This window comes from Lipomyces chichibuensis (assembly GCF_038497645.1).
Source record: "Lipomyces chichibuensis strain CBS 12929 unplaced genomic scaffold V1513scaffold_19, whole genome shotgun sequence".
NCBI lineage: Eukaryota > Fungi > Ascomycota > Lipomycetes > Lipomycetales > Lipomycetaceae > Lipomyces > Lipomyces chichibuensis.
In genome coordinates, this window is record NW_027117471.1 from 128396 (window position 1) to 154279 (window position 25884).

Consider the following 25884-nt stretch of genomic DNA (forward strand, 5'->3'; position numbering starts at 1 on the left):
GAGTCCTCCTAAATATCCGACCTAAAATAGAGATGCGTCTTGTAGTGTGTATCAACGGAAAGTATTAAACTAACTGATAAACCGGAAAGACAAGTGGTCAGCCGCTTCAACTCGACCTCGTCATACATAAGCGATAGAATAATTGTTCATGCTCAATCATTGCAATACTCACTCTGCCAAAGTCAAGCATGCATATGAAGACAAGAAACCATAGTACTATCGCAATATCCGCAAACTGAAAATGGAATAGAGAAGCAACTAAATACAATGGAACCCGTAATTGTCGACCCCATCCATCACCATAAACTAGTGCAATATTAAAACTCGATATTCACAATTATAACGCCTGTCATAGCCAAGGGACGAAGAACTCCAATACACGCATAACCCCATGAACACCTAAGTCGGAGAGCCTACTGACTGGCAAAACTGTAACACAAGAACAAACCATTAAATACACGAAACAATGTACACCAATGAAATGACAAGCTATGAACAACGCAAGAACGCCAATAGTATCACAGAACATATATAAACACTTAATGACAAGCAACAAGAAACGCTATAGAACGCCGGGAAACTTGCAACAAAGCCTCCATCCAGTAGTCAAGGATTAAAAGACGTGCAGGAAGATAATTACCATGATCACAGCCGATCCGTCCAATGCACCTGTCATGCTAGCGAAATAGGTTCTAGCGGACTAGCATGAGAGTATTACGGGGCCAAATTGGTCACTTAACATGGACCAGTAGTTCGACCTCAAGAATGTATTTGCCCTCTTTGTACTTTTCGGACTGTTCATACGCGTGGTCATATTTCCATCCAACACATGTTCCACAATGACGGCAGTGAATGTCGCGGACTGTATGCTCTCCGGTCGTCATAGACCGATTCTCTGGCTTAGCCTCTGTGACGTTAACGCTACAGCCAAATTAGCCCATTCCATATACAGCAAGACAGGTACTAACACTTTGTCAAATAGATATGCCTTTCCATGCTGCCCACGGAATTGCTAGAGGAAAAGAAATGTTAGCGCCACTCGGTACCCGCAAGGAAGCATAGCATTAGCATTCCCAAAAGCAGCGGCGAGTTGGGAGGATTCACTCACCCTGGAGATGATGTCGGTGTAATTGGACAGGTGGGTATTGCAGACCTTGCACCCGTAGATACGGCTGTCGTTCAAGTAGATGTTGTACGCGAGTCCCATGGCGCTTACTTCTAGTCACTCGCGTGGAGCAATTCTGCGTCGGGTAGGTGCAGTGGATGTATGCTGCAATCGAGTCGGCAATATGAGGGCGGATTGGGAGTGAGCGGGCGAAGTGGCCCGCTTATAGATGTGCTCAAATTCTGAGTGTCTCGTACCAAACAGGTTCTCGGGGACGATATGCGCACTTGTCGTCGTAACTGACATGTGGCGCGCCATTTGGGACGCAACTTTCGTGCCGCGTGTTGCAGGACTGCTGACGCAGCGATCTCTGGCGAGCTTCTGACCAAAATTAGACGCCGGACAGGGACAACAACCATTACCTCTTAATAAATTTACATAAAAATAAATACTACTCCTATTCACGACGTGCCCTCCTTGATTAATGATCTCCTCCTCTGTTAGATACTTGCTGAAATGCTACACACGGGCATAGCATTTCTAGTTCTAGAGTTTGAGATTTTTGCATTAGCATCGACAGCACACTCGCCCACGCGGCGATTCAGCACACAACGCGAGTCGTTGGCGGTGTAATTCGGTGAGTGCACGTTGCAAACAGCCCGCGCCATGGATGATCTCGACAAGATCAAAGTTACGCTGGTATGTTCGATTCACAAATCAGTCAATGGAGAACACTTGAAGGAGTGGGGTGTAGGCGTGTAGCACTTAGCTATGGTAATACTAGAGCTGCTCTAAACTGGGTAACGGGTGAGTGCTCGGCACAGCTGTTTACCCGGTCTGGCGATCTTATCGTCGAGGCTGTCTTAGAGCAACTGCACCAAGACAGACGTCTGCACCCTAGCGACCACCAATCGAGTCCACACTGGCCGGTGCCATTCTCAGGTCGTAATTAGAGGACGACTGGTTTGGCTGACCATCTGGAACGGTTGTGCGTGCAATTGGCATCTGTTGAGAAATTGCCTACTTCGCTACCCGTGGTCATTTGATCATTGATTTCCGTGCAATCTCACCTAGACCAGCAATATAGGCAACTATATTCTGGCTCCATTCCTCCGCTGACATTTCCCTCTGCAACGGGTTGTTAACATGATCAACCAGGTCAACGATGTAGAAATGGTGCGTCGAGGTGTGCACACTCCCGGCACACTACACCTAACGACCCACCACCTCATCTTTCGAGAGAACGCCGTGTCGAGCAAAGAAGTGTGGGTGTGTTACCCAATAATGGCGTATGTGGAACGGCGTCCGTTTAGTGCATTTACAGGGTTTTCTGCTTTGCGAATACGTTGTCGCGATTTTGCGTTTTTGTCGTTTAATTTCAACAATGAGCGGGACTCGAAGGCAGTGTTCGATACGTTGATGGCACTCGCTTGCGTTCGTAAGTACCTGCGACGACGAAGTTGGCAAGGAAAAGCAAGCGTGACTAACAAAAGCAGCATGCGTTGATCATTTGTATGCATTCTATTATCATCCAGGGTCAGCCGAGCGGACGGTTAATACCTGGGACATCTACGACCCAGTTAAAGAATTTCAACGAATGGGAGTTGGCACTACGATTAAGTCTTGGCGAGTGACCACAATTAATGAGGACTATCAGTTCTGCCCTACATATCCGCGAGTCCTCGTCGTGCCAGCATCTGTTCCGGATTCTGTCCTCACATACGCTGGTCGGTATCGTTCGAAAGCACGAATTCCGATGTTATCTTACATTCATCCACTCAACCACTGCACGATCACTCGAAGTTCTCAACCATTGGTCGGTTTGAAACAAAACAGATCTGCGCAAGACGAGCGGTTCATTCACGCCATTTTCACGACAACGAAAGTTCCCAATACGTATGGCGCTAGTCAAGAGAATCTCATTGTCGACGCACGACCGACTACCAATGCTATTGCACAAACAGCGTTAGGTGCGGGATCGGAAAATATGGAGAATTACAGATTTGCGCGGAAAGTCTATCTGGGAATTGACAATATCCATGTCATGCGAGAATCACTTAACAAAGTGTATGAGGCTCTAAAGGACAGTGATATCACGCCATTACCACCGAATCGAGAGTTACTGTACAAATCAGGCTGGTTGAAACACATCTCAACCGTGATGGAAGGTGCAGTGTTGATGGGCAAGCGGATACATTACTACCATTCGCATGTTCTCGTACATTGCTCCGATGGATGGGATCGGACAGCTCAGTTATCGTCTCTTGCACAGATTTTTTTGGACCCCTACTTCCGGACGATTGACGGGTTTATCATGCTCGTTGAGAAAGAGTGGCTGGCTTGTGGACACCGATTCGCAGAACGATGCGGACATTTGTCAAGTGAAAAATCATTCGTCCAGGCGTCGGATAAGGGCGGTAACACCGGGTCCCAATCCACGGCGCATCAAGCGTTCAGCAACGTGATGTCCGCGGCGAAATCAGCGGCAGAGAAGGCTAGTGCTGGAGGTGGCGGTGGCTCATCGTCGCATGGGGCATCGCTAAAGTATACGGCTCCTATATTTCACCAATTCTTGGACTGCGTGTATCAGCTGCTACGGCAATTTCCTGATCGGTTTGAATATCAGGAGAGATTTTTACGGAGAATGTTGTATCATTTATATTCCTGCCAATACGGGACATTCTTGTATAATAACGAGAAGGAAAGAACTGACGCGAATGTCAGTCAGCGTGCCCAGAGTGTGTGGGACTATTTTGTGGTGAGGAAGAAAGAATTCATAAATCCTCGCTATCTCCCGGATTTAGACCAAGGTGACCGTGGAGCTGACGCGGTCATATTCCCGGATCCGAAGAATATCCGATGGTGGCATGAAGTGTTTGGACGATCAGAGGAAGAAATGAGTGTGGTCACACTGAACGGAATTGGGTCAACAGCGACCGCTCAAGCTGAAGTCCAGAATCGGAGACGACTACAACAGTACCAACAACCAAAATCGCAGCAACAAAAGCCACGATTGATGCCCACATCGCAGAGCCACACGTACGATAGTCTTCGTGACGTGGCCAGCTCGACGTTATCGTCGTGGGCATCAACTATGGCTGCATCATCGAATGCGTGGGCAAATGCGGCATCGCCATATATTGCATCTTCCTCAGCATATCTCTCATCCTCATACGCCGACGCCGTGGAACAGCCACGTGCCAGCGAAATAGAGTCATCATTGATTTATCACCCCTCACACAAATCTGCATTTTCGGCGACTCTGTCAACTGCCGACTCTGACGTATCTCTACCTACATCAGATTATTCTAGATCATCACAGTCTACGACCACAACTGGTGAAAGGGAGCTCGAGGATACACGAGAACACGAAGCTATTGAGAAACTGGCAGGAATGTCGTTAGATCCGTTAGACAGCTACTCGTTAACCCATGGCGGTAATTCCGATGAGGCATACATACCCGAGACGCAGTGAACTGACGCCAGTATGCATTTGGTTTTATGTATTTGTAATCCTAAATTTTTGTGTGTTCAATGTAAATGTCTTGTTCCTGCATATATGAACTACATCGCCTACTTGTCCTTCTTCCCCTCCGGGGCGGTTCGCATATCCCCCTCCTGGTGTCGCCGCTGCCGTAATTCCCGCTGCTCCCGCTCAAACTCCGCCTGCTCCCGATCATCCTGGACTTCAGCATAATACTGGCCAACCTGTAAACCCAACACTCCGAGCAAGGTAAATGCAATAATAACCTGACTCGCAGCAATAACATTAATCCCCGTGTGCTCATCAACATCACCCCAATCCCCATCTAACACACTATAAAATCCTCGTCGGACGTTCGTGAGGTACACAATAAGTCCCGCCATGAATAGGACGAGCGATCCGCCATCGAATAACTTGTTCGATTCGGAAGGTTTGTAAAGCTTAATAACGAAGCCGAGCAACCCGAGACCGACCACCGTATGGAAGACGTGCTGAATTATAACTGGCTCTGTCGCTAATAGCGTGTAATGCTGTTTCGCTAGAGCGAAAACTTCGGCGGTTGGGTTTGGCGTCCACAGTGTCTTGTGATCGTATGTCCAGTTGACAAAGAGAACCCCGAGGAGAAACGACGAGGCTGAGGTTGAGGTTGTTTAGTATTCAGCTTGATAGTAAGTGTACGCATTGACTTACAGCATAGGATAAGTGACGTAGAAAAGCTTCGGCTCGATGTCGGCATTTTGAAATTATTTTGCGTCAAAAGATGGAAGATTGGCGATGTCACTGGAGCTCCTATAGAGCTTGCAGCTATTTCACTCATATGCAGGGCGGCTATTACAAGCCCTAACCCTATTAGACTATGGTTGAGCTTCTATTCGTTTCAAAATAACGCGGCGAAATGACAAGGAATGAGCGATATATCACATGTGACTGAATTACTGTAATAATTCATAGGATTAAATAGCAACGATTAAAGTTGATGCAGTATAAATCAGGCAAATCGCGTATTAGACTATCAGTGTTGGTGTATATTGGCGAAATAGTGTATGAGTTTGCCCTGCCTATTCCGAAATAATTCTCAAACACTACCAAAGTGAATGTCTCTAAATTCATTGTCGACATGTGCTTATTCGACCCTTGGAATACTTTATACCAGTAAATATATAAAGTTAAGCGCGATTTCGGTCCTTCAGTCCCTGCTTCTCAACACAAGGCATGCAATGCCAATCGCTTCGAGAAGAACGGGCAATGCGATAAATTAGCGCCATGGAACCAGCATCCATGATGTCCGCTGTCTCTCCCACATGGTGTTCAACTCATTCTCCTCGTTCAGTCCCCACAAAGTCTCTGCAGCGGTCCGCAACCTTGTCGCCAAAGATCTTGCGGGCTGTCTTGCGCGTGTTCTTGTACCCAGTCGCCAAGACCACGACACCACATTCAACTCTGTACAGTCGCAAAAACCTGATACCGCCATCAGTGATCTCTGACATGCCAGTTCACTGCTTAATCTTGACACAGCCGTCAGCTATGAACGTCGAGTTTATCCAACGTCGAGGTTTAGCCTCCGTCACGACGATAATATTTCATCAAGGATCCGGAACCTTCGTAGCCATAATCGAGTTTAAATCCAGCCTTCTCCAGGTCCTCTAGAATGGCATTATCGCAATCTTCTTGGTGTGTCCTCTGTTAAGGAGATGGAGAACCTTTAGTGGAGTGCCGTAGAAGATCGAATCGACGTCGAGAGGAGGACAATTCGCGACGTATAAAGACGACGTCACATAAGTGGAGCTCTGCCCCTCGTTAGATCATTCGTCGATAATAATCAACAAGGAGAAAACTTACTCGTTGGTAAACAGTGAAGTCGGCACTGCTCATAGAAATCGTGCGCGATAATCGTGGCCACTTTCAACAACCAACTGCAACAGCCTTCTGGCCCTTGAAATCCGAACCGGTAGTATGCTGCCTGGAGTGGACTAGTTTACCAGTGGCCGGTGGCCAGCACAATATGAATGGGAACAACTCGTGAAAGGAGCCATTGTTGCGAATTGCTTTGACGGTCCAGGTAGCCGTCTCGCCATCGTATATGGCGGAGCTGAGACTATTTCAATCCTGATGTTCAATTTAAGCATTTGCGCAAAAAGATAGCATAGATTTAGTAAGTAGTGCACAGATCACTTACGGTAGCATAGCTCTCAAAGAAATCTTAGCGGAGGTGGAAAAGAAGACTGGTGGCTACAGGATGGCTGCAATGGTGGTGGTGGTCGATGTGCTGGAGAGCTAATATCAGCGAGCAGTAACAGTGGACAGACGGACAGTCAATATATTTATTTGGTTTAGCCGGTCCTGGAAGCTGGGACTACAGAGTTTCGGAGACGCGGAAGTTGCAGGAAAGGATGTAGTACAGATGTAGTACAGTATACCCCACTTATAAATCCCGGTGGGAACTAAAGTGGGGGGGAATCCAAGCCGCACGGTGTCACTTGGTACAAGTGACTTTCTACCTTTGCTTTCTATTCCTTTGGTTCCTAGTGAAAAACTATTTAGGCTGGAAGACTCCATGACAATAGATTAGCCAATGCCAACAATCAATACCGTGGCCCAGATGGGAGTTTCACAACAGACCCCAACGCAGGACTAATAAGACAGTACAACCATAAATGATTCATTTTGTCTGGCATATACTAACGAATAATAATATTTCACGATGCTAATCCAAACACGATGCTATTCCGAAAACGCCATGTAAATCACACTTTTTACCTCCGATCCGATCACCCATTCATGCCAATTACACGATATACCCATATTATCTACACTGCACAAATTTGACCCATTTATCATGCTACGCGCCGGCGCCTGCCTCACGCACGGATGCCTCGTCTCCGTCGTCGTCGCGGTCATCCGGTGGAGCAAAATACCACGGAATCCGACCCCGCGTGAAATCATTCAGCACCATCTTGGCGACACCGTTCTCATCCGGCTCACCGCCCTTGAGTAACCGCCCGGACTTACGGGCAAGCATCTCCAAAAACTCCGACGCTTCCTTCCACCCCGCGATATCATATGTCTTCTCGACATGCGACGGCTTGCACCGCTCCAAAAGTGCGGGGATGTACTGCTCCGGATTGGACACGTTCTCCACTCGGACTACGCCCCGCAAGAGGATATCGGTCTCCGTGTCCTTCGTGCTCGGTGGTACCACACCAGGGCAATCAATAAGGTAAATACGCTTCATAAGTGTGATGTACTGCCATACTTTGGTCTCCCCCGGAATCGGCGCGACAGTGCAAACCTTCTTCTGTCGAATCGTATTGATGATAGAAGATTTTCCAGTGTTCGGATACCCGATAAATCCGACGGATATCTGCTTCCGGTCCGAGTGGAGCAATGAGAACTGTCGGAGAAGCTGGATCAATGTGCCCTTGCCGAACGAATGGTTGATGGAAGCATGGAATGCCAGAGTCGGATACTCTTTCGATAGCGATTTGACCCAAGCAGCCTGCAAAGTATTAGTCCAGTACATAACCGCACGCAAAAACTAATAAAACAACAGAAAAGTTTAATCATAGATGTACATTTGCTAACTAAGAGCATTCGGCATTGGGGGTGACTGAAGTCGCCCAGCCCATACTCAACTCATGCAAAACATACTGGATAAATTGCAGTTCAATCTCCCAAAGTTGTAACAGACTTCCCCTCATGGAACTATAAACGACAAATGTTACGAGAACACCGACGTACAGAGGATTCTTGACTAACAGTGGGGCCATATGGCAAAATACAAAACAAATTCAAAGATAAAATATCACTTACAGCCACCCAAGTAGGGACAAGATCACACTTGTTCAGCACGAAAATGAGATGTTTGTGTGGAGCCTCTTTCTTGATATACTGCTCAACTGACTGACAACGAGTTCCCAGCGGATCACGGGCATCCAGAACATGAACGACAACATCAGATGAATCAATGACCTTGTACAACTCATTCCATATACGCTTCGACTGGCCCTTGGAAAAGATAGCCTCCCGGGCTTCCTGGATCCAGTCCGTAGGAGCCGCAACGGACATCAACGCCTCGTTCTCCAACTTCTGCTCGTACTGCTCGTGGTCCTGAACTGTCTTCTCAGCAAGATCATCAAGCGATCCGGCAGTAACCTTCGGTTTCTTGCGCTGCGCTTTAGGTCCAAACGTTTGACTGAATGGCTCGGTCTCTACAATCTGCACCTTCGCAGTTGCATTCGCAGTCTCTTCTTCCAGTAACGACATTGGCAGCTTATTCTGTCTCAGTAAAACCTGATATGGATTCTTCTTGGTCGCACCAAGCGCCTCTCTGAATTGCGTCAAGGTATGTTGAGCAATAACTCGAGTATTCCCAAACCACCGTCGATTCGGCTCAATTCTTGCAGTCGGCAACTCAGTCGACTGAAACGACGCAGATTTTGTAATCTCGCCTTTTGTATTGCGCTGCGCACGTCCTTCCTTGTACATATTCAGACGCTTGACCTTCGCAGTGTCCCGGTAAAAGTTCTCGCCCTTCAACTTCAAGTTGCCAGGTTTATCACGGCCCTCGCGGGCAACGCGACTTTTCTCCTTCTTCGCAACGCCCATTGTAATGATTGTGCGAGATTGAAGAAAATCTTACGTGTCCAACTACAAACCTGCTCAGAAGTACGAACAAAAATTTTTGCAGAGGAAGAGGAAAAGGTGCGGAAGGAAAAACTTCCAACCGGGAAAAAAATTTTGGTGTCCCAGCAGCTGAGGCATCATCAGCCTGCATGAAGCCATAACATTATGCACGAATAAGACTTAAATGTACTCTCAGCAGCTTTAGGGTTACGTGGGATATGCGAGACCCGTACCCTATCATTTTGTAGTGAATCTTCCATTATTACTCTGTGCGAAACCACCTTGGCATTAAAAGCAGATTCAATAAGTATCTCCATTGCGATTGAGTATCTATTAGGACATATTTTGGAGCATTGGACATGGGGTCAGATCACAGCGATGACGGGGGGTCGCCTTCCCAGACAGCGTTAGACGATCTGCCGCCATTGCCACAAGTTGCGAGGGCTCCAATTTCGACATTCGTCTTTGAGGTATGCCTATCTAGATCTACACTAAGTGGAAATGTCATGCTTTACACATATTAACATCGAGTAGGAACACGCGGCATCACAAGCATTGATTCCGAAAGTGACCGATAAAGTCGTTGCATATAATCCTACATACGACGAACTCACACGTCCGTTTGTGGGTCCCGTGAATCCCAACGGCGAGCCGCCATTGAAACGTAAGAACCTGCTCACGGGATACGCGGAGGAACAATCCTTCAACGACGCGGTTTTTAGAGTGCAACATCGTACGTACCAGACCTTTGGATACGCCCGTGATCCGTCACTTCATACGAATCAGTTTGGACCATATGTTGGCGACGTGGAGAAAGCGGAACGGAGTGAGGGAAAGGACATCTTAGATGTTAGAGCCAGTAAGAAGGAAATTAGGGAATTGAAAGCTAAGAGACAGAAGTCAGGAGACTCGAGCGTGCTGGATGGTGATAATGCTTATAAGGGCCCCTGGGCTGCGTACACTGATCCGAACGCGTCATCGTCCTCCGAAGAGGAGGAAGAATTGAGTGAGGAAGAGGAACAAGAAGCCGTCACTCCGCCGCCAGAGAAAGTTACATCGACTGGCCCTATGGAAAAGACTCAGTTTCACGGATCCCAGTTGTACGATTATCTGGGACGGACTTATATGCACGTTCCAAGAGACTTAGACATCAGCCTCGACAAGGATCCCGGCGATCAAGAATGCTTTATTCCAAAGCGACGGATACATACATGGACGGGGCACAATAAAGGCGTTACAGCACTTCGATTCTTTCCGAGGCATGGCCACTTGCTCCTGTCATCAGGTGTCGACGCGAAGATCAAGCTGTGGGATTGTTATCACCACCGGGAGCTGTTGCGGTCGTATTTGGGCCATACGAAGGCGGTCAAGGATATTTGGTTTACGAACGACGGTACAAAATTTCTCTCGGCATCCTATGACACACAGATCAAACTGTGGGACACCGAGACCGGTAAAGTTATTGCACGATTCTCAACTGGCAAGACCCCGAATGTAATTCGCTTTAATCCAGACGAGGATAAACAGGATCAATTCCTGGTCGGTACCTCGGACAAGAAAATTGTGCAGTTCGATACTAATTCGGGGGCTGTTATACAAGAGTACGATCACCACCTTGGGGCCGTGAACAGCATCACATTTGTGGACGAGAATCGTCGGTTTATGACTACATCAGACGACAAGTCTATACGAGTGTGGGAATGGCAGATCAACGTGCCGATTAAATACATCGCTGACCCGCAGCAACACTCCATGCCGACTGTAGCGGCACATCCAGCTGGCAAATACGTCGCAGCGCAAAGTCTTGACAACCAAATCCTTGTCTTTGGCGCAACGGACAGGTTCCGACAGAATCGTAAGAAAGTTTTCCGAGGCAATAATTGTGCTGGATATGCGGTCGGTCTTGATTTCACACCGGACGGCCAATTTTTGATGTCTGGAGATTCTGGCGGCTACGCCTGTTTCTGGGACTGGAAGACGACGCAAATGAAGAGCAAGTTCAAAGCGCACGAGAAAGCACTGACTTGCATTGCGGCGCATCCGCAGGAGACGAGTAAAGTTGTGACGGGTGGATTAGATTCTAAAATTCACTACTGGGATTAATTTGGATGGGAAATGTATAGTACGTCGTTGTAAAATATACTGGCGCATCATTGTTCTATGTTACAAAACTCTATGCTCCGCCCTTAATGACATAACGAAGTGCGGAATCGAGTCTGCTTACGCTCCTTTATCACAAATCCAGTCGTTCAAACCGTGCTTATTTCGCGCAATCTCGACGGCCAAAAACTGCATCCGGGGAACTACATTTCTATTAGCAACGACTTTCCCGTAGCTTTGGAGTTCGAAAAAGCATACCGAAGATAGTGGTTTTCTCTTCGTACTCGTCTTTCGATCCAGTTCTTAATAACGTTCCAAAATTGAAATCATTAATCTGCAGCGACGTCAGTGGCCTAGTTCCTACAACGACGAACTCGCATCTATAGCCACATACTGTCTTTTCGTAAGTATTCATGAACTTGCGCCATCGTTCTTTTCCTTTTGGCGATTTCATGTCATTTTCATTTATCTCGGCGACGGCCCCAGCGGATTCATACTCGGGAAATTCTTTAACAAAATGGTCATATATCTCGTCGTCCAGTCTACAATTATTAACCTCCGCTATTCGTTCACCATCAGGCAGACATGTCAATGGATACGAACCTCGTCAAACGCAACGTGGATCCCTTAACTTTTTCAAGCAAATTCCAATAAGTTTCTAACACCACGTCAGCTGTAATTCGTATGCACGACCAATATCACAAATTGCATCTTACGCGCTTGCATCACCGCCTTTACAGCAAACTGCTTCTCAATCTATGCCTCCGTTAGCTCCATTTATTCATGCAACAGATCAACCTTGATTGATCATCAAAATGGGCTCACATCTTCAAGATTCTCTGCATTTTCGGCATCAAATTGTTTCGGGGCAGACATTTTGTATGATGCTGGCTATGATTTTCCTAATGTTCAGGTCCTGATAGAGATGATTCCCCGTTTATATTAAATAATGATCCGAGCATAGACTTGCCAGTTCTGACATCATTGAAATCAAAAGACTAGACTAGTTAAACCTTTGCGCTTTAGAGCCGGGTAAGCGGGTGCGAAAACTGAGGCCTGATTCTTTTTTTTAATGGCCCTCCCATTTAAATTCGAAACAAAAAAAGAATCGCCCCTTATAATGGTAATCCACCGAAAAAGAATCAGGTAAGGTTAAATGGAGCTCCCACTTACGCTAGTGAAATACCGAAACAGCACCCTTCTAACCACTTCTCACAGTGTCACGCCTCTACAATGCGCTTCTAACGGGAGATCGATATCGAAGACGATTTAATCGAGGACATCTTCCTTACGATTATACTAGAGTTCTTACAAAGGGAGGGGGAAAGCGGGCGGGGAACAAAAGGCCACAGAGGAGGAAGAATTTTAAGCAAGAACGCGGGCCAACAGTATCTGGACCAGCTACTTAACTGTGGCCACGCTGAACGCGTTAAGGGCGCCTTAAGGATGTCTCGAGATACCTTTATTTCCCTACGCAACTGGCTCGTAAAACGCACCCAGTTGAGAGCCTCAATGCATGTTTCAGAGGTGCTGAAACTGGCAATCTTCCTAAATATCGTCTCCCGGCCAGCTTCACAGAGAGATACTATGGAGCGCTACTTTGTTTTAAAAAGGGTAGTCAGCGAGTCAGCTACCTATAATCGATGAAACCAGACCTCAGCTAATTGCTAGGAGATCATTTCATGGAGTTCTGGAATCGCTGCTTATCATTTACCCTGCCACACGTCTCGTTACGCAATGCTATTGAACAAATTTTTGGAGTTATGCGTGGCTCGAAGTGCATCTGGAGTCGAGGTAGAGGTAACCGATCTTATGTCGGTCAGAAAAGACGTATATGAGCAGGTTGGAGCGTCCTTTCCCGTTGACTCTGTGTGTGTGATGTAACTAATAGTTCCTTTTGCAGTATATGTCATCCAAACCTGACAAGGATGACAAGAAAAACATGAAGGCGGAAAAGGACCGAGAATCTTGGTAAAATAATCCGTGATGTGGCAAATGCGTTGCCTCTCGGAGAAGCAGTATGAGTCTCTCTCTTCGTCCCTAACGCCATCTGGTTTTACGTTACTTACGTTCCCATCTCGCGAAAGAGCGTAAAACCGATCGAGTGTTTTAGCTCCTAACTCAGAATTGTCAGGGTCCTCAGCATCGTCGACTCTAACTGCGACCTCGACGGGTGACAAGGGTGGCCGGGCGAACGCCAGCAAGAAGCGTAAAATCAGACATCATTCGTCTGATGAGACAACTGACTTTGAGGAGCAACTCCTAGAGCAGGGGCGCCAACTCGGGCACCAGCTCACAGACACGCGTTGGAGAGATCATGGGCATTCGTAGGGATTTGCAGTCACAAGGACGGCAGCTTGGCATGGGAAACTAGTATGCGATGCGACAAAAGAGTTAGAAGGCTATTGTCTTGTAATTTGAATACACATCTTCTCTATGTAAGCTATTGCTATTGCCTTGTTAATTTGAATACACATCTTCTCTATATCAGCTATTGCTATTGCCTTGTTTCCAGAGCCCTCTTGTCACATTTACTTTTAATCAACCAGTGACAGCAGGTTGCATAGCGTGCAAGTATTCATGAATTGTCTGCGGTTGCATCTCGAAAGTAACTCGAAGTTTGGTTAGGTTCAAAACATGCCAGTATGTTGGTGAACAACGTTCCGACTAAGTAATAAATCCCGACCGGTTGGAGACCCATCTTCAGGTTCTCTTGTAATCCAAGAATGCGAATGTCTGTGCAATTGCTCCGGACTGCCATTCAACGCATTGTCGCACGCTACTCATCGACGTATTGAACGCCTGCTCCTCGGAAGTTATGGCGCCTCCATTCTACGGACCAATGACGCAGTTGCTCACTCCATAAGCAGGATCGCCGTAGATACAGCACATGTTGCCATTGACCGAGACATTTTCACTCAAGAATGCTCCTGATGCCACTGGTCTGAAGGAGATATGCGTCATGTCGTCTACCGGAGTATGGACCGTCGATTAGGATTATCAACCATCTGGTGTTCCGACAATGTGGTATTTTAGGGTATGGGTTCGCTAATTGTAGCTTAGAATACCAGTACTGTCACCATCTAACGTCCAGTGATCTGCTAGCGTTGACCTCGCGCATATGCAAGTTGGCCGACACATCGGCCGCACAGTCCCATCAATGAAGCCAAAGCAGTTGTTCAGTGCCGCTCCTTTACGCTGGATAGCATCCGCGCAGATTCGGAAAAAAAGTTTTCGTTGAGGCGTACGGCATCTCAGTAGAGCTGATGCTTGAATCTGCTGCGTATCTGCGCGACGGTCGTGGCCCAAATCACTTCGTTGATTGCTGGTCTCTATCACATTAAATGGTAATAGTTCTTAGATTTGTTTGCTTTGTTTCTAGGTAGTTGGTTGTGGGAGTTCGGATGTATCGCTTTTCTATATGTTGTAGTCGCTGTTATGTGATCCTTTGTAATTGTTCGTCTATTCAGTCATGCTGCAGGAGTGATTTTGTTTGAACTCATTTGGAACTATTTTTATTCTCGATTCTGTTCTAAGATCTTCGATCGTAATCTGCATCCATCAATACATGGCGCATCTATCCATTCCATTGATATTTTGTGGTCTGTCCTTACCCAGTTTCTGAATGCCTTCATAAAGCAAAACGACCTGGCACGTATCGGTCCCGCATTTAAATGAAACAACATAGAAGTCCACTGCATACTTCCGCCGACCTAACGTACGACGGTGAGCGTCTAGAAGTCGCATCGGCAATCCCTACTGGCAACACACTCATTGTCGGATTCGTTGCACGAAGCAGTCCCTACATCATAGATCAAGCCATGATGTATAGTTGACTTGACGATTGCCGCACTCGTACTAAATAATGCATGTATATGCATATGTCTGTGAGCAATAGATGTCGCTGTGAATTATGTATGGTCGGTGTTACTCGATTCTGGTCGTAGCTAAATTAATCGAACGATATTGAGTAACTAATGTGAGTCCCAACGCCGAGCCGCGTCACGGACGTTACCGCAATAATCATCCGCGAGGTCCACCAAAGCCACAGACTCCTCACGAAATTATTGAATCAACACTCAATTCCATCCGTGACAGTACGTGCCGCTACATACTAACACCCAGGATGGCCTTAGATTTCCGCCGTATCGACATCGACGTGCTAGACCCGGAGAACAACATCGAGCCTGAGTACCTCATCCCGCCCAGCATCGCCAATCTCCCGCCTCTCAGCGTGCCCGAAATCCAATCGATCGGCCAATCAATCCGAGGCTCGTTGTCGCGTGGAGATCATTTTGGTGCGTTGCAGGCCGCGTTAGATCAGCCGCCTTATACGAGTAGTGAGGAGATTAAAGTACGACTTTGTGCAAAGATATTGGTGGGTGCCAGGGAAGATGCTAATTCTATAGTAGAAGATTCATTTGGCTACTGTTTTGGAACTCCTGTCTACTATAAAATCGAGTGACATGAGCCGCGTCGTCGAGAAATTGTCCTCGGAGCAGCGGGATACTCTTATAAAGTACTTGTACAAAGGGATGAGCCTGCCCGAGACTCATGGAATTTCAGGAGTTTTGCTTGCTTGGTTTGAGAAGGTATGGACTGTCTTGTCGGGGGTTTGTAAGCAATAGACTAATGAGTTAGGTTACTGAGATGGCTGGCTTGGGAGGTATTGTTCGATATTTGTCCGATCGGCGAACAGTTTGAGCGAGAAGAATATTTTGCGAAAATGAATGACGTGGCCTGCGGATATGCACAGTGTACTATAGCATTAGATGGAAGAGATGGCTACATGTTCCATTTTCAGATGCCTATGTTGGCCAAGAAATGCACAATACTGCAAAACCTCAAAATGCACAAAATAAAAATGCTCGCAAACCAAATAAGCTAACACGAATAAATGCATCATATGTTACAAATCAATTTTCAATTTCACGTAGAATTTTCATTCCATCGACTTCTTTTACTTGCATACCATGCGCGTGCTGTTCTCGCTTGAGAGCATGAATACCTAACGTTACTTTCCAGCGCTCATCTTCCTGAAACATGTAGACAACTTGCAATATGGGACTAGTTTGTGTCGTCACTCGCATTACTGAATGGCCCGATACGTCGTGCTACAGCTGGTTACTTTCAATTCTGGTCTTGTAATGGATGCACTTACCTCGATCAGCGAGAGCATCCACACCTTCAGGTCGCCACCTCGAATTTCAGTTTCGTCACTGAGGAGGAGTCCGTCAGGAGTGATTTTAAGTGTCAGTCCCTTTCCATCAAGTTTCGTCCATTTTGCATTGGCATCCGGTCTAACGTATGCCGATACAAGCGGGATCTTATTTGGATCTCGCGTCGCCGATGCTGAAACTGTCGGGCTATTTGTCGTCTTCGAGTCAGAGGTTGGGTCTTTTTCCTTTGACTTCGTCGACTTTCCAGAAGAAGACAATGATGTCCAATGGCTGCCTTTGTCCTTGCTGTTTTCCTTGTCTTTATCATAACTGTCATACGGCCTGAATGACAAACATTCGCTGGAAGAAGCCTCCACGGGTTTCGTCGGCGATCGCGATCTAACCCTACCAATCGACTCAGCCGATCTCCCAATCTTCTTTGACGTATCCGAAAGAGATGATGCAGATGGGTTCGGCGATCTTAATTGCAACGGTTCTCTGTTGGCTTGATGCACGAACGGGTACGGCCGGGCAGCAAATTCTGATGAAGGTGACACCGATACAGATCCGGATTCTTGCTTATCAGCAGTTATAGTCGGTGTAGCGACATGCTGTCGGACTGGTTTCAACGCCGCGCAGACGCGACTTAGGAAACCTGTGTCATTGTCGACGATTTTGTGTGCGGACAAGAAGATAATTAATATCACGGTCCATATCAGCAACACGGCGAGAATATCGAACAGGCGGACAATAAGGGAGCGAAGGTACGCTGATGGTGCAGGAAAAATGCTGGAAAGAACGAATCCCGCCGTCATGCCTATGGCGAAGGACCTGTGCTGGATGCGGGGCGCTTGCGTTGGTTCTGAGTCTGTCGATTCTGCCATTCTGACCACATTGCTCTAATTGAGAGTCATGCTATATGATCTAGAAAAGTTAGTGCCTTTATCATCAACAGGCTGCAATTAATTACCTGGCTGAATTAAAGACTCGTCAATTTAAGACACTAACATATAACGGTCGACAGTTGCTCAGCATCTGATCAATGTGTGCAAGTCCGCTTGAAATTTGTCCAAAAATTGATTGAGCAGGACACCTGTTCGCTCGCTGAAACGAGTTCGCGAAAGGGGGTTTGCAGCAACTGCGCAAGCGTAAACAACCAGTAACAAGAATTGTTGAATTTGAGGCATATTTACAGCAGCTTATTATAGATATGTAATGACTGTCTGTTGCTACGGTAACCAGGGGTACTCAGATTGATAGTTGTCATTATATGCCTATCGTAATCGATCTGCCACAATTTATTACAGCACTGTAAAGTTGTCTGTACTTTTTAAGAGAGATTATTTTGCGACCCCCATGATCTATTGCCGCATTCGGCATTAAAATATTCTACATGAATACGTTATATGAGTAGGTTTACAACCTAAAAGAGAATACAAATAATTATTTTTATTGTTGGCAGGCCGAGTGCAAGGACGTATACGAGTTGTAATAGCATCATATATGATCCATCATGTAAAGTACTCAGGGGGCCTGACTGGTAACAATTTGTATGGACTAGACGCACTTAACTATTTAATGGCAGTGCTCAAAATCACAATGACAACTTGATCATTTTATTGGCGCCTACTTGTTCTGTTCTGGTTGTTCGAAGAGCCCAGAGCTGCGCAGCAAGTCAACGATGTCGTCCCTTCAAGTTTGGTGTGGCGGTCGGAATTAAGGCATTGTTCTGGTGCGCGGTATGCGGATATTATCCACTGGCAACTGCGGTGATTTGTTCACCAGTACAAGGCAGACTACAGACGCGCCGGTGCTGCAGCACTTTGTCTTTTTGGTGGCCCGCTCGCAGTTTTGCACTGCTGCTGCGGCCAGACTATCGACTTCAAGTCTGTGAAGTGCTGCTCTTCCTTCCTTCTTAACCGTCTCGTGCCTGCTCGTTCTTCACCATCTGTCTTCCTCTCTCGCTATCATTCGCTTCCTCCCACTCGCATTTGTACTGGTCCTGACGTCGCCATGCCATCCTTTCGCTTCACCGGCTGGCACGCTGCCCGCATTGTAGGCGGCTGCATCGTCGTCCTCATACTTTTCGCCGCGCCGACTCCCAAGTCTTCTGGCTCTGCTCTCGGCCAGGGCACTTACTCGCCATTCTTGCACACGTCCTCCGCATCCAGGTATGTGCCTCCATGGCAGAACGCCGTGTCCGTAGTAGAGAATGGCAAGGTCGTCTCCGAGAACTCGGCTTCTACTCAATCACCGCCTCCTGCCGCGCCAGAGACTGTCGTATCCGACCCGCAACCACCACCACCACCACCACCACCACCATCGCCTCCCACTTTTTCAGCTCCGACGACCGATGATGCGACGACTGGTGACGCGACGACTGATGACGCGACGACTGATGACGCGACGACCGATGACACGGCGACCGATGACACGGCGACCGATGACACGGCGACCGATGACACGGCGACCGATAAGCAGCCCGTCGAGGACGTTGTCCTCCCAACGACGGACAAGCGCAATCCTGTCACTATCTTCCTTATGAACATCCCTCGTTACCATTATGAGGTCGTCCTTCCTCTACTACATGCATTCTCGAGTCTGCCAAGTGTAAATGTGACGCTCATTGCGGGGGCTTCCGGATATGGCCGCTTCGGCGTCTTCCCATTGCTTGAACGGGAGTCCAAGCCGTACCCACTGCAGCTTGTCGATGAAAAGTTAATTTCTCCTAAAATTGGCACGCCAGATTTGCTTTTCCTGACCAGCTGTCCGGAAGATATCGTCAAAGCGAACAAGACCATTACCAAGTGGCTCGAGGCCGGCACTCGCGTGCAATGTATCGCCCATGAGCCGGGCAAGTGGGACGCCCGACCAAAGGGAAATTCACAGTACGCCGAACAGATCAAATACATGGTCCCTTGGATTGAGAAGGGACAGTGGGAGATTGTCGTCCTGGCACCACACGTGCAAAAGTACGTGCAGAAGCACTTCCCTAAATTCTTTGGCACCGGCGACGGCGTCGTCTACAACGCACCAGTCATACATCCAGTCTTCAAGGCAAACGAGGAGGACATTCAGGTCGACTTTGTTGAGCCATTCGGTGCGATTCCCGGAAAGTACGAGCCATGGCGCCGCAACTACGACCGCATTTTCAAGCAGTATGCGCAGGTCCGACCGCAAGTCAAACTGCATCTAGTCGGTTCCGGCAGCGATCTCATCGTGCCTGAGGCAATCGAAACCCGCATTATTTATGTTCGCGATCTAACTTTCCCAGAGTACTTTGCACACCTGGGCAAGTCTGTCGCATTGATCCCCGCCTTCGCATCACCAGCATATATCGAGAACCAGGCCTCGTCCACTGTCGCGACGTCGCTGATTGTCGGAACACCATTACTCGTCAATTCCACCATTGCGAAAGCATACTCGCAGATCCCGGAAGAAGCGATGTGGCTTCAGAAGGAGGGCCAAACTGAAATGGAATCATTCGGAGACATTTCGTTTTTGCCCGTGCATCTATGGGCTGAGAAGAAAGCTAAGGTCGCGGAGGTACGGGACAAGATGATCGCCGAGAACTTGGAATTTTTCGAAAGCGTCGCACAGAACATTTCCGACAGTAAATCTACAAGCACCAAAAGCACCAAAAGCCGCAAATCCACCAAATCCACCAAATCCGCCCAAGCATCCCGAGCCGCCGCAACCGTCACCAACAATGTGGCAACCGCATTTAAATAGTAGCTGGATCTTTTGTAGTTTAAAAATGCGTAGTAGGATTTGTTTGGTTGTCAGGTTATTTGGTGTTTGTTTCATTACTCATGTACAATAAGTCGCTAGTGAGTGACTCCCTTATTTAGATTTTTTCTCGTTTTGCATGCATTAGTTGATTGTCATCTTCATGTACGGTACCATATAATATTTATACATAATAAGTCTGTCGGTTTTCCATCTAATGCCCTAACCCGATGAAATTCGTTCAGGGCCCAAATTTTAACTAGAGGGGGGTGAAAATGTCATTCAAAACACAGCATGGTTTTGAGCACGTGACCGAGTGGATGACATAAGGACCCAATGTAACTGCGAATCGTGCGTGCTTAAGAATTGGTTCATCCCTCCCTTGCGGAAGATAAACAATAACACGAGAGTAGCGTTTAGTTATATTTATTGTACTTGTCAACGCCGCAACGCATAACGAACCTCTCGGGCTCGATCGTTATTCGAACATTTATTTGAATTTTATTTGGGACATAAAGTAAGGTATGCACTTTGAGGTGGATGACGAGGGAAGAATGCCGCGCGACACGAATCTTCGTCACGATGTAGATGCTCTAATATATGTATATATATATGCCCGACGCTATTACTAACGATAGTTATGTCAGATTCTTGCTTTTATTGTCAACATATTTTTGTGGCGTCCGCTTCATTAACAGCAAGCCGACAGATTCCTATCACCGTTTACGGCACCGACAAATTATTTTACTACCATTCAGCATGGGCGAATCTAGACAGGAACTAATATCGTGGATGAACGACCTTTTGCAGCTCAACCTCACAAGAGTCGAGCAATGCGGCACCGGTGCCCCGCTGTGCCAGATTTTTGACAGTATCTTTGGCGACGTGCCCATGGCTAAAGTCAAGGTACGTTCTTGATAATTTGCGGATTTTCCAGATGTGTGAATATTGCGTTTCGGCAGGGTTAATTTAATGGCACACAGTTTAACGTGAACTCTGAATACCAATACATCGGTAACTTCAAAGTCCTGCAAGCAGTCTTCCTTCACCACAAGATCGATAAAACTATCCCTGTGGAGCGGCTGACAAAATGCAAGTTCCAAGATAATCTCGAATTCTTGCAATGGGTCAAGAGATTCTGGGACCAGTACTACCCAGGCGGCGACTATGACCCCATCGCAAGGCGCAAAGGACCGGGCATTACCTCTTCTACTGCGACTGCCCCACCTGCGCCGCGCGCGGCACCAGTGGTCTCGAGTCGTAAGGTGAGTTCCAGCACCACGCCTGCCACCGGAGTTGTTCCAAGAAATAGAACGCCTTCGATGGGTGTGCAGATTGCGCAGCTGCAAGCGGAAAGCGTGGCGTTGAAGGAACAGGCGGAAGGGCTAGAGCGCGAACGGGATTTCTATTTCAACAAGTTGCGGGAAATTGAGATTTTGGTGCAGGCTGTCGCGGACGAAGATGCTGCTCTTGCGGAGTCTGGACAGCAGATTAATGCAGAGAAGGATTTGTTGATTAAGCAGGTTCAGGATATTTTATACACCACTGAGGTAAGATTCTGATGACTACAGTACGAAAGTTTTGTGCTAATCGGTTGTAGGACGGTTTTGAGATACCAGACCAGGCCGACGGCGTCCCAGATGACGAGGAGACGTTTTGAATTCGAATACGCCGGCGTTCACACGCGTGAAAGATTTATTTCATTGTCAATATTTTATTGTAATTTATTATGGGATTTTTGATTTGTTTATTTCTATATTTTAGTATTATTCCGGAGCATATACAGTAGATATATTGGGAGAGTCACATAAACGATATGGAAGACAAGCAAAAAAATGTTGACGGTAGCAAGCCAATAATAGTGTGGATTAGCAGTGACGTCCTTTGACGCGTCAAAAGTTCGCGCGTTCGCAATGTTTACATCTCACTTTTATACAGGCAACGGTATGACAGTTATGCCAGTTATACCAGAGAGTTTGGACCATGCAGCTTTAACTTGAGCCGCACGTCCAAATATAGGACAAGTTGGTTCACATGCATGTCTGCGTGAATTATGACCACAAAACACGAGATTTATATGCCAGTCGATATAGTCTGTTCTATGATAAACGAATATGAAAAGTCATTTTTTTATATTTATATAGTAAAAGCACGATCGGTATGCTGGAGGGTTCAATACGCTGTTAGGGCCGATTTGTTGGAGGTAACTCAGTTGTGCAAAAAAGTGGCAAGCGTCGTTCGTACCTTTTAAGTTGATCTCAAATTTAGCACACGCTAATTTCTCTCACACATTAGCCGGATGTTCGAAATACATTATTTATTAATTACATAATGAGTCTCACAATATTACAAGAAAACATGTGGGTTTTGGCTTCTATATTTTGGCAAGACGAGTGACTTTGAATGTAAAAACCGACCGGGTACTTGTCGAACTCATCATTTTCGATTTATTCTTGTTTTCCCTACAAGATGCAGCAATTCCCACTGTAACTGCTGAGTTGTAACATAACATCTTATGTAATCGAGACCCATTAATTTGAAGCATGTATAAAGCGTGACAAATTTGGAAAAACAACCCGGTTTCGCCGATTTGCTGCACTTGGGTTCAAGTTTTGGCTGTGCTTGAAGCCGAAGACAACCCGTTCTGGGCGTACGCACCACAATTGTACACTACTGCTGCTACTACTACTACCTCGAAGTAATTTTTCAACGCTCGCCATCGATATTGCGGATCACGTACCTATCTCTCAGTTTGTTGGTGATCTCTAGAGAACTAGATATTGGCTTAGGTATGTACTTCTATTCTTGACCTGTAAACTGGAAGACTATGCCGCAATGCCCTGCCCCAACGAGAGAGTACTGTTTACGTTTATTTTTGTCTCAGCAATGGGGGTCAACCACCGGGGCGATGCACATCTTCCTTACCACGCTGCCAGACTTACATGTCAGATATTTGTGACCGTTCTTAACCATCTCTCATCAGACATCAGATACGTCAGGCATGCCCCTCAAGCTGCCAATACTCCCGCGAAAACACAATTCGGTAGACGATCCCAAAGAGCCTTACCATCTATCTGCCACGACGGCTGCGACACCGCCTTATTCCCGAGATCTTTTGCACCCACATCCGACGCATAATCGGAGACCTAGTGATTCCACTTCATACGGCGGTCCGTCGCACTACGCGCCTGCTTCCGTACGTGGGTCAACTTCGACTGTCCCATCCTCTTCCGGACCTCGTACACCACCCCCAATGTCAATCGCACAGGAAAACAACCCGAATTTCTTCGACCAAGTGGTCTTCGAGCCGCCTATGCCGGGGCCGGGCTACATGAAGCCTGCAGCAGCTCCGGACGAGCACCAAGTCAGTGTGTTCTCGTCTCAAACGCTCTCTGCACCCTCAGCCGCGGCCTTCGTCACGACGCGCAGCAGTTCTCGTCAGGAATTATCTTGGCAGGAGCGAATGTCGCCATCTAACGGCGGATATTTTGGTTCAGGCTCCGGATTACAAGTCGCACAGTCGGACGACGAGCTCCTGTCGTTGCGTGCAAAGCATTCCCGAAATGATTCTATGGGATACTATTACGGGAACGGTAGCGCCGGACGGTTGGAGACGTCTTCGAGTTCGCATTCGTTAGACAAAATGCTACAGAAATCGCCTGAACAATTGGAACGGCGCTTTAGTACGTTGAATCTGAGTGATGACGACAGAGAGGAATCGGACGAATCCTTTGCCGAACGGAATCGCAGAAGCGAAGCAGAGCTGATGAGAAAAGGCGCGGAAGAGTTAAAGAGACGGGGTACTGTAGAGGCGTCGACGGCTACTGGCGTGCCCGGTAGCCCAGAAGACGCTAAAGTGCAGTTGCCGCCCGAAGTCGTCTCGTATTTACAAAAGTCAGAGTATGTTCCCGCACCTGCCCCAGGGTTGCTGACTAGAGAAAAACGAGTGATGACAGTTCCCGAATTTGAGAAATATCGACGTATGCAGGCAGAGTCGCCAGATCTAAACGATGACGACAAGGACGAAAACAGCGAGTCAGATAATGAGGGGTTTTTCAAATCGGATTCGGATTCAGAGATGCTGCAGGAGGCCCTCGAGTTGAAGCACCGACAGGAAGCGAATTTGGCGGTCTATCGACAGCAAATGCGGAAGATTACTGGTAATTCGGCGCCACCGCCTCCTCCGCCGCCCGTGCCTGGTTCACGCTCTATGTCCCGCTTATCACTGCTGCTTCCTGAGGACGAAGATGATGAGATTCCGCTGGCCATTCTACATGCACACGGATTACCTGGTCGGCACCGCGGTACTCCACCCTCCATCGCCTCACGTCCAATGTCTTTAAAGCCTGCTTCGATCTATCCTAGTCAAATGCAAGTTCAGAGTTTCCCACCTGCTCCTCCCCCAGTTTCATATCCACGAGGCCTGACCCTTCCGGAACAAATGCTCGATCTAATGTTCGACCCTCATCAACATCAGATGCCGACGCCTCGAGGTTTAATCCACGAAATTGCACGTGAAGAAGAAGCAAAACTCCATCGTCGCAGTATGCTCAACATGCATATGCAGACTGGCAGTCCGTACGATATTCGGCCAGTTTCTCCATTTCAGCGGGGATCCATGTTACACTCCCCGCAGCCTCCAGCTCCATACATGTATCCGCCTTCGCCTCAGCTGTTACCCATGCAGCCGCCCGTGCAACCGTCAATGCAACCGTCAATGCAACCGCAAATACAACCGTCAATGCAACCGCAAATGCAACCGTCAATGCAACCACCCGACAATTCAGGAATCTCGCCGGATTTGCAGATGCAGATGCAGAAATTCCTTGGACTGCAGATGCAGATGATGCAGCAAATGATGCAAGGTAGCCCACAACTTTCTTCCCCAGTACATGATGCTCCACGGCGCATTCCTTCACCGGCGAACAGTGTCCGCGCAAGCACATACTCTCCTACAGTTGCAGCGCCCCCGGGTAATCTTCAGGGTCAAGCGCCAGCTCCGTTGTTGAGTAGCGCAGCTAATCCCCCGCGGTACAGAACGCTATCAACGCAGCATTCACTCACGAATTTAAATTATCAATACGAAATGGGTGCGCCATCTGTTCCTGATTCTCGTTCTAGTCAAGATTATCCGCCACGTCCTCAAGAACAGCCGGGTATCACTCACCGACTGGGAGGTACAGTTGAGGGGGCAAACACCGTTCGTATTGTAGATAATAATAAGGAGCTGGCACCGGCGCTTCCTATACTAACACCACTGTCATCTGCTTCTGCTGCCCAGGGTGGTGATGCGCAGGACGAGCCGTACTATGGCGGTGCTGAGGATAACGAGTCAAGAGAATGGGAGCGTCTTCGCAAGCAGAAGTCTACTCTTCGGAAGGCTTGGAAGCTTCGGCGGAGTGTGAATGTGTCGTCGTCGGTTGCTGCGTCTACGAGCGAGACAGCGGCGGAGAGTGAAGTGGCAATATAAACAGCGAAAGGTTTTTGTTGAATTATTGTCTAATTTGTCTTCACTTGTCGCATTTGTGGTATTAACTAGATCACGGAAACTGATGAGAAAAGTGCATCTTGGTAATTTGGTTTTTGTATTGGGTTGCATATTTCGTGATTTGTTAGAGTGTGATTGGATGTATTCAGAGGATTTTGACATATTCCGAATCTTTAGTAATATAACGTGTGTGCTT

General features: G+C 47.4%; 14 protein-coding genes across 14 annotated transcripts; 7 read left to right on the top strand and 7 right to left on the bottom strand.

The window, feature by feature from the left end:
* Nucleotides 1–630: 630 nt before the first annotated feature.
* V1513DRAFT_86946 (Yippee/Mis18) lies at nucleotides 631–1478 on the bottom strand. The gene is made up of 3 exons (XM_066900628.1): nucleotides 1109–1478; nucleotides 969–1012; nucleotides 631–921 (listed from the first exon to the last, which is right to left on the bottom strand). Exons 1-3 carry the CDS (start codon nucleotides 1205–1207, stop codon nucleotides 732–734), a joined length of 333 nt encoding a protein of 110 aa, XP_066753134.1. The 5' UTR covers nucleotides 1208–1478; the 3' UTR covers nucleotides 631–731.
* Nucleotides 1479–1923: 445 nt separating this feature from the next.
* V1513DRAFT_446172 (protein-tyrosine phosphatase-like protein) lies at nucleotides 1924–4678 on the top strand. The gene is made up of 2 exons (XM_066898222.1): nucleotides 1924–2543; nucleotides 2602–4678. The coding sequence occupies exons 1-2, from the start codon at nucleotides 2252–2254 to the stop codon at nucleotides 4578–4580; spliced, it is 2271 nt and encodes a 756-aa protein (XP_066753135.1). The 5' UTR covers nucleotides 1924–2251; the 3' UTR covers nucleotides 4581–4678.
* On the bottom strand, nucleotides 4429–5384 carry V1513DRAFT_446173 (Shr3 amino acid permease chaperone). The gene is made up of 2 exons (XM_066898223.1): nucleotides 5280–5384; nucleotides 4429–5223 (listed from the first exon to the last, which is right to left on the bottom strand). The coding sequence occupies exons 1-2, from the start codon at nucleotides 5323–5325 to the stop codon at nucleotides 4679–4681; spliced, it is 591 nt and encodes a 196-aa protein (XP_066753136.1). The 5' UTR covers nucleotides 5326–5384; the 3' UTR covers nucleotides 4429–4678.
* A 518-nt stretch (nucleotides 5385–5902) lies between these two features.
* On the bottom strand, nucleotides 5903–6076 carry V1513DRAFT_425683 (uncharacterized protein; the record flags this gene model as incomplete). Its single annotated transcript, XM_066896134.1, has 1 exon — nucleotides 5903–6076. The coding sequence occupies one exon, from the start codon at nucleotides 6074–6076 to the stop codon at nucleotides 5903–5905; it is 174 nt and encodes a 57-aa protein (XP_066753137.1).
* A 156-nt stretch (nucleotides 6077–6232) lies between these two features.
* On the bottom strand, nucleotides 6233–6461 carry V1513DRAFT_425684 (uncharacterized protein; the record flags this gene model as incomplete). Its single annotated transcript, XM_066896135.1, has 2 exons — nucleotides 6233–6376; nucleotides 6429–6461. The coding sequence occupies 2 exons, from the start codon at nucleotides 6459–6461 to the stop codon at nucleotides 6233–6235; spliced, it is 177 nt and encodes a 58-aa protein (XP_066753138.1).
* A 967-nt stretch (nucleotides 6462–7428) lies between these two features.
* On the bottom strand, nucleotides 7429–9194 carry V1513DRAFT_425685 (NUC091 domain-containing protein; the record flags this gene model as incomplete). Its single annotated transcript, XM_066896136.1, has 2 exons — nucleotides 7429–8085; nucleotides 8400–9194. The coding sequence occupies 2 exons, from the start codon at nucleotides 9192–9194 to the stop codon at nucleotides 7429–7431; spliced, it is 1452 nt and encodes a 483-aa protein (XP_066753139.1).
* Nucleotides 9195–9487: 293 nt separating this feature from the next.
* V1513DRAFT_400920 (WD40-repeat-containing domain protein) lies at nucleotides 9488–11360 on the top strand. The gene is made up of 2 exons (XM_066895494.1): nucleotides 9488–9682; nucleotides 9747–11360. The coding sequence occupies exons 1-2, from the start codon at nucleotides 9572–9574 to the stop codon at nucleotides 11313–11315; spliced, it is 1680 nt and encodes a 559-aa protein (XP_066753140.1). The 5' UTR covers nucleotides 9488–9571; the 3' UTR covers nucleotides 11316–11360.
* V1513DRAFT_446182 (putative polysaccharide biosynthesis protein) lies at nucleotides 11301–12444 on the bottom strand. Its single transcript, XM_066898224.1, has 6 exons — nucleotides 12138–12444; nucleotides 12029–12068; nucleotides 11916–11970; nucleotides 11707–11854; nucleotides 11571–11646; nucleotides 11301–11515 (listed from the first exon to the last, which is right to left on the bottom strand). The coding sequence occupies exons 1-6, from the start codon at nucleotides 12186–12188 to the stop codon at nucleotides 11433–11435; spliced, it is 453 nt and encodes a 150-aa protein (XP_066753141.1). The 5' UTR covers nucleotides 12189–12444; the 3' UTR covers nucleotides 11301–11432.
* V1513DRAFT_446183 (uncharacterized protein) lies at nucleotides 12402–13361 on the top strand. The gene is made up of 2 exons (XM_066898225.1): nucleotides 12402–12458; nucleotides 12531–13361. The coding sequence occupies exon 2, from the start codon at nucleotides 12759–12761 to the stop codon at nucleotides 12957–12959; it is 201 nt and encodes a 66-aa protein (XP_066753142.1). The 5' UTR covers nucleotides 12402–12458; nucleotides 12531–12758; the 3' UTR covers nucleotides 12960–13361.
* A 1967-nt stretch (nucleotides 13362–15328) lies between these two features.
* V1513DRAFT_446186 (actin-related protein 2/3 complex subunit 5) lies at nucleotides 15329–16216 on the top strand. The gene is made up of 3 exons (XM_066898226.1): nucleotides 15329–15666; nucleotides 15725–15904; nucleotides 15954–16216. Exons 1-3 carry the CDS (start codon nucleotides 15439–15441, stop codon nucleotides 16014–16016), a joined length of 471 nt encoding a protein of 156 aa, XP_066753143.1. The 5' UTR covers nucleotides 15329–15438; the 3' UTR covers nucleotides 16017–16216.
* Nucleotides 16055–17656, bottom strand: V1513DRAFT_446188 (uncharacterized protein). The gene is made up of 2 exons (XM_066898227.1): nucleotides 17442–17656; nucleotides 16055–17395 (listed from the first exon to the last, which is right to left on the bottom strand). The coding sequence occupies exon 2, from the start codon at nucleotides 17353–17355 to the stop codon at nucleotides 16402–16404; it is 954 nt and encodes a 317-aa protein (XP_066753144.1). The 5' UTR covers nucleotides 17356–17395; nucleotides 17442–17656; the 3' UTR covers nucleotides 16055–16401.
* Nucleotides 17657–18922: 1266 nt separating this feature from the next.
* Nucleotides 18923–20405, top strand: V1513DRAFT_446192 (uncharacterized protein). The gene has a single exon (XM_066898228.1). It carries the CDS (start codon nucleotides 19013–19015, stop codon nucleotides 20201–20203), a length of 1191 nt encoding a protein of 396 aa, XP_066753145.1. The 5' UTR covers nucleotides 18923–19012; the 3' UTR covers nucleotides 20204–20405.
* A 137-nt stretch (nucleotides 20406–20542) lies between these two features.
* Nucleotides 20543–22239, top strand: V1513DRAFT_446194 (calponin homology domain-containing protein). The gene is made up of 4 exons (XM_066898229.1): nucleotides 20543–20722; nucleotides 20848–21106; nucleotides 21184–21750; nucleotides 21801–22239. Exons 2-4 carry the CDS (start codon nucleotides 20960–20962, stop codon nucleotides 21858–21860), a joined length of 774 nt encoding a protein of 257 aa, XP_066753146.1. The 5' UTR covers nucleotides 20543–20722; nucleotides 20848–20959; the 3' UTR covers nucleotides 21861–22239.
* Nucleotides 22240–22849: 610 nt separating this feature from the next.
* On the top strand, nucleotides 22850–25882 carry V1513DRAFT_446202 (uncharacterized protein). The gene has a single exon (XM_066898230.1). The coding sequence runs from the start codon at nucleotides 23202–23204 to the stop codon at nucleotides 25668–25670; it is 2469 nt and encodes an 822-aa protein (XP_066753147.1). The 5' UTR covers nucleotides 22850–23201; the 3' UTR covers nucleotides 25671–25882.
* Nucleotides 25883–25884: the final 2 nt, after the last annotated feature.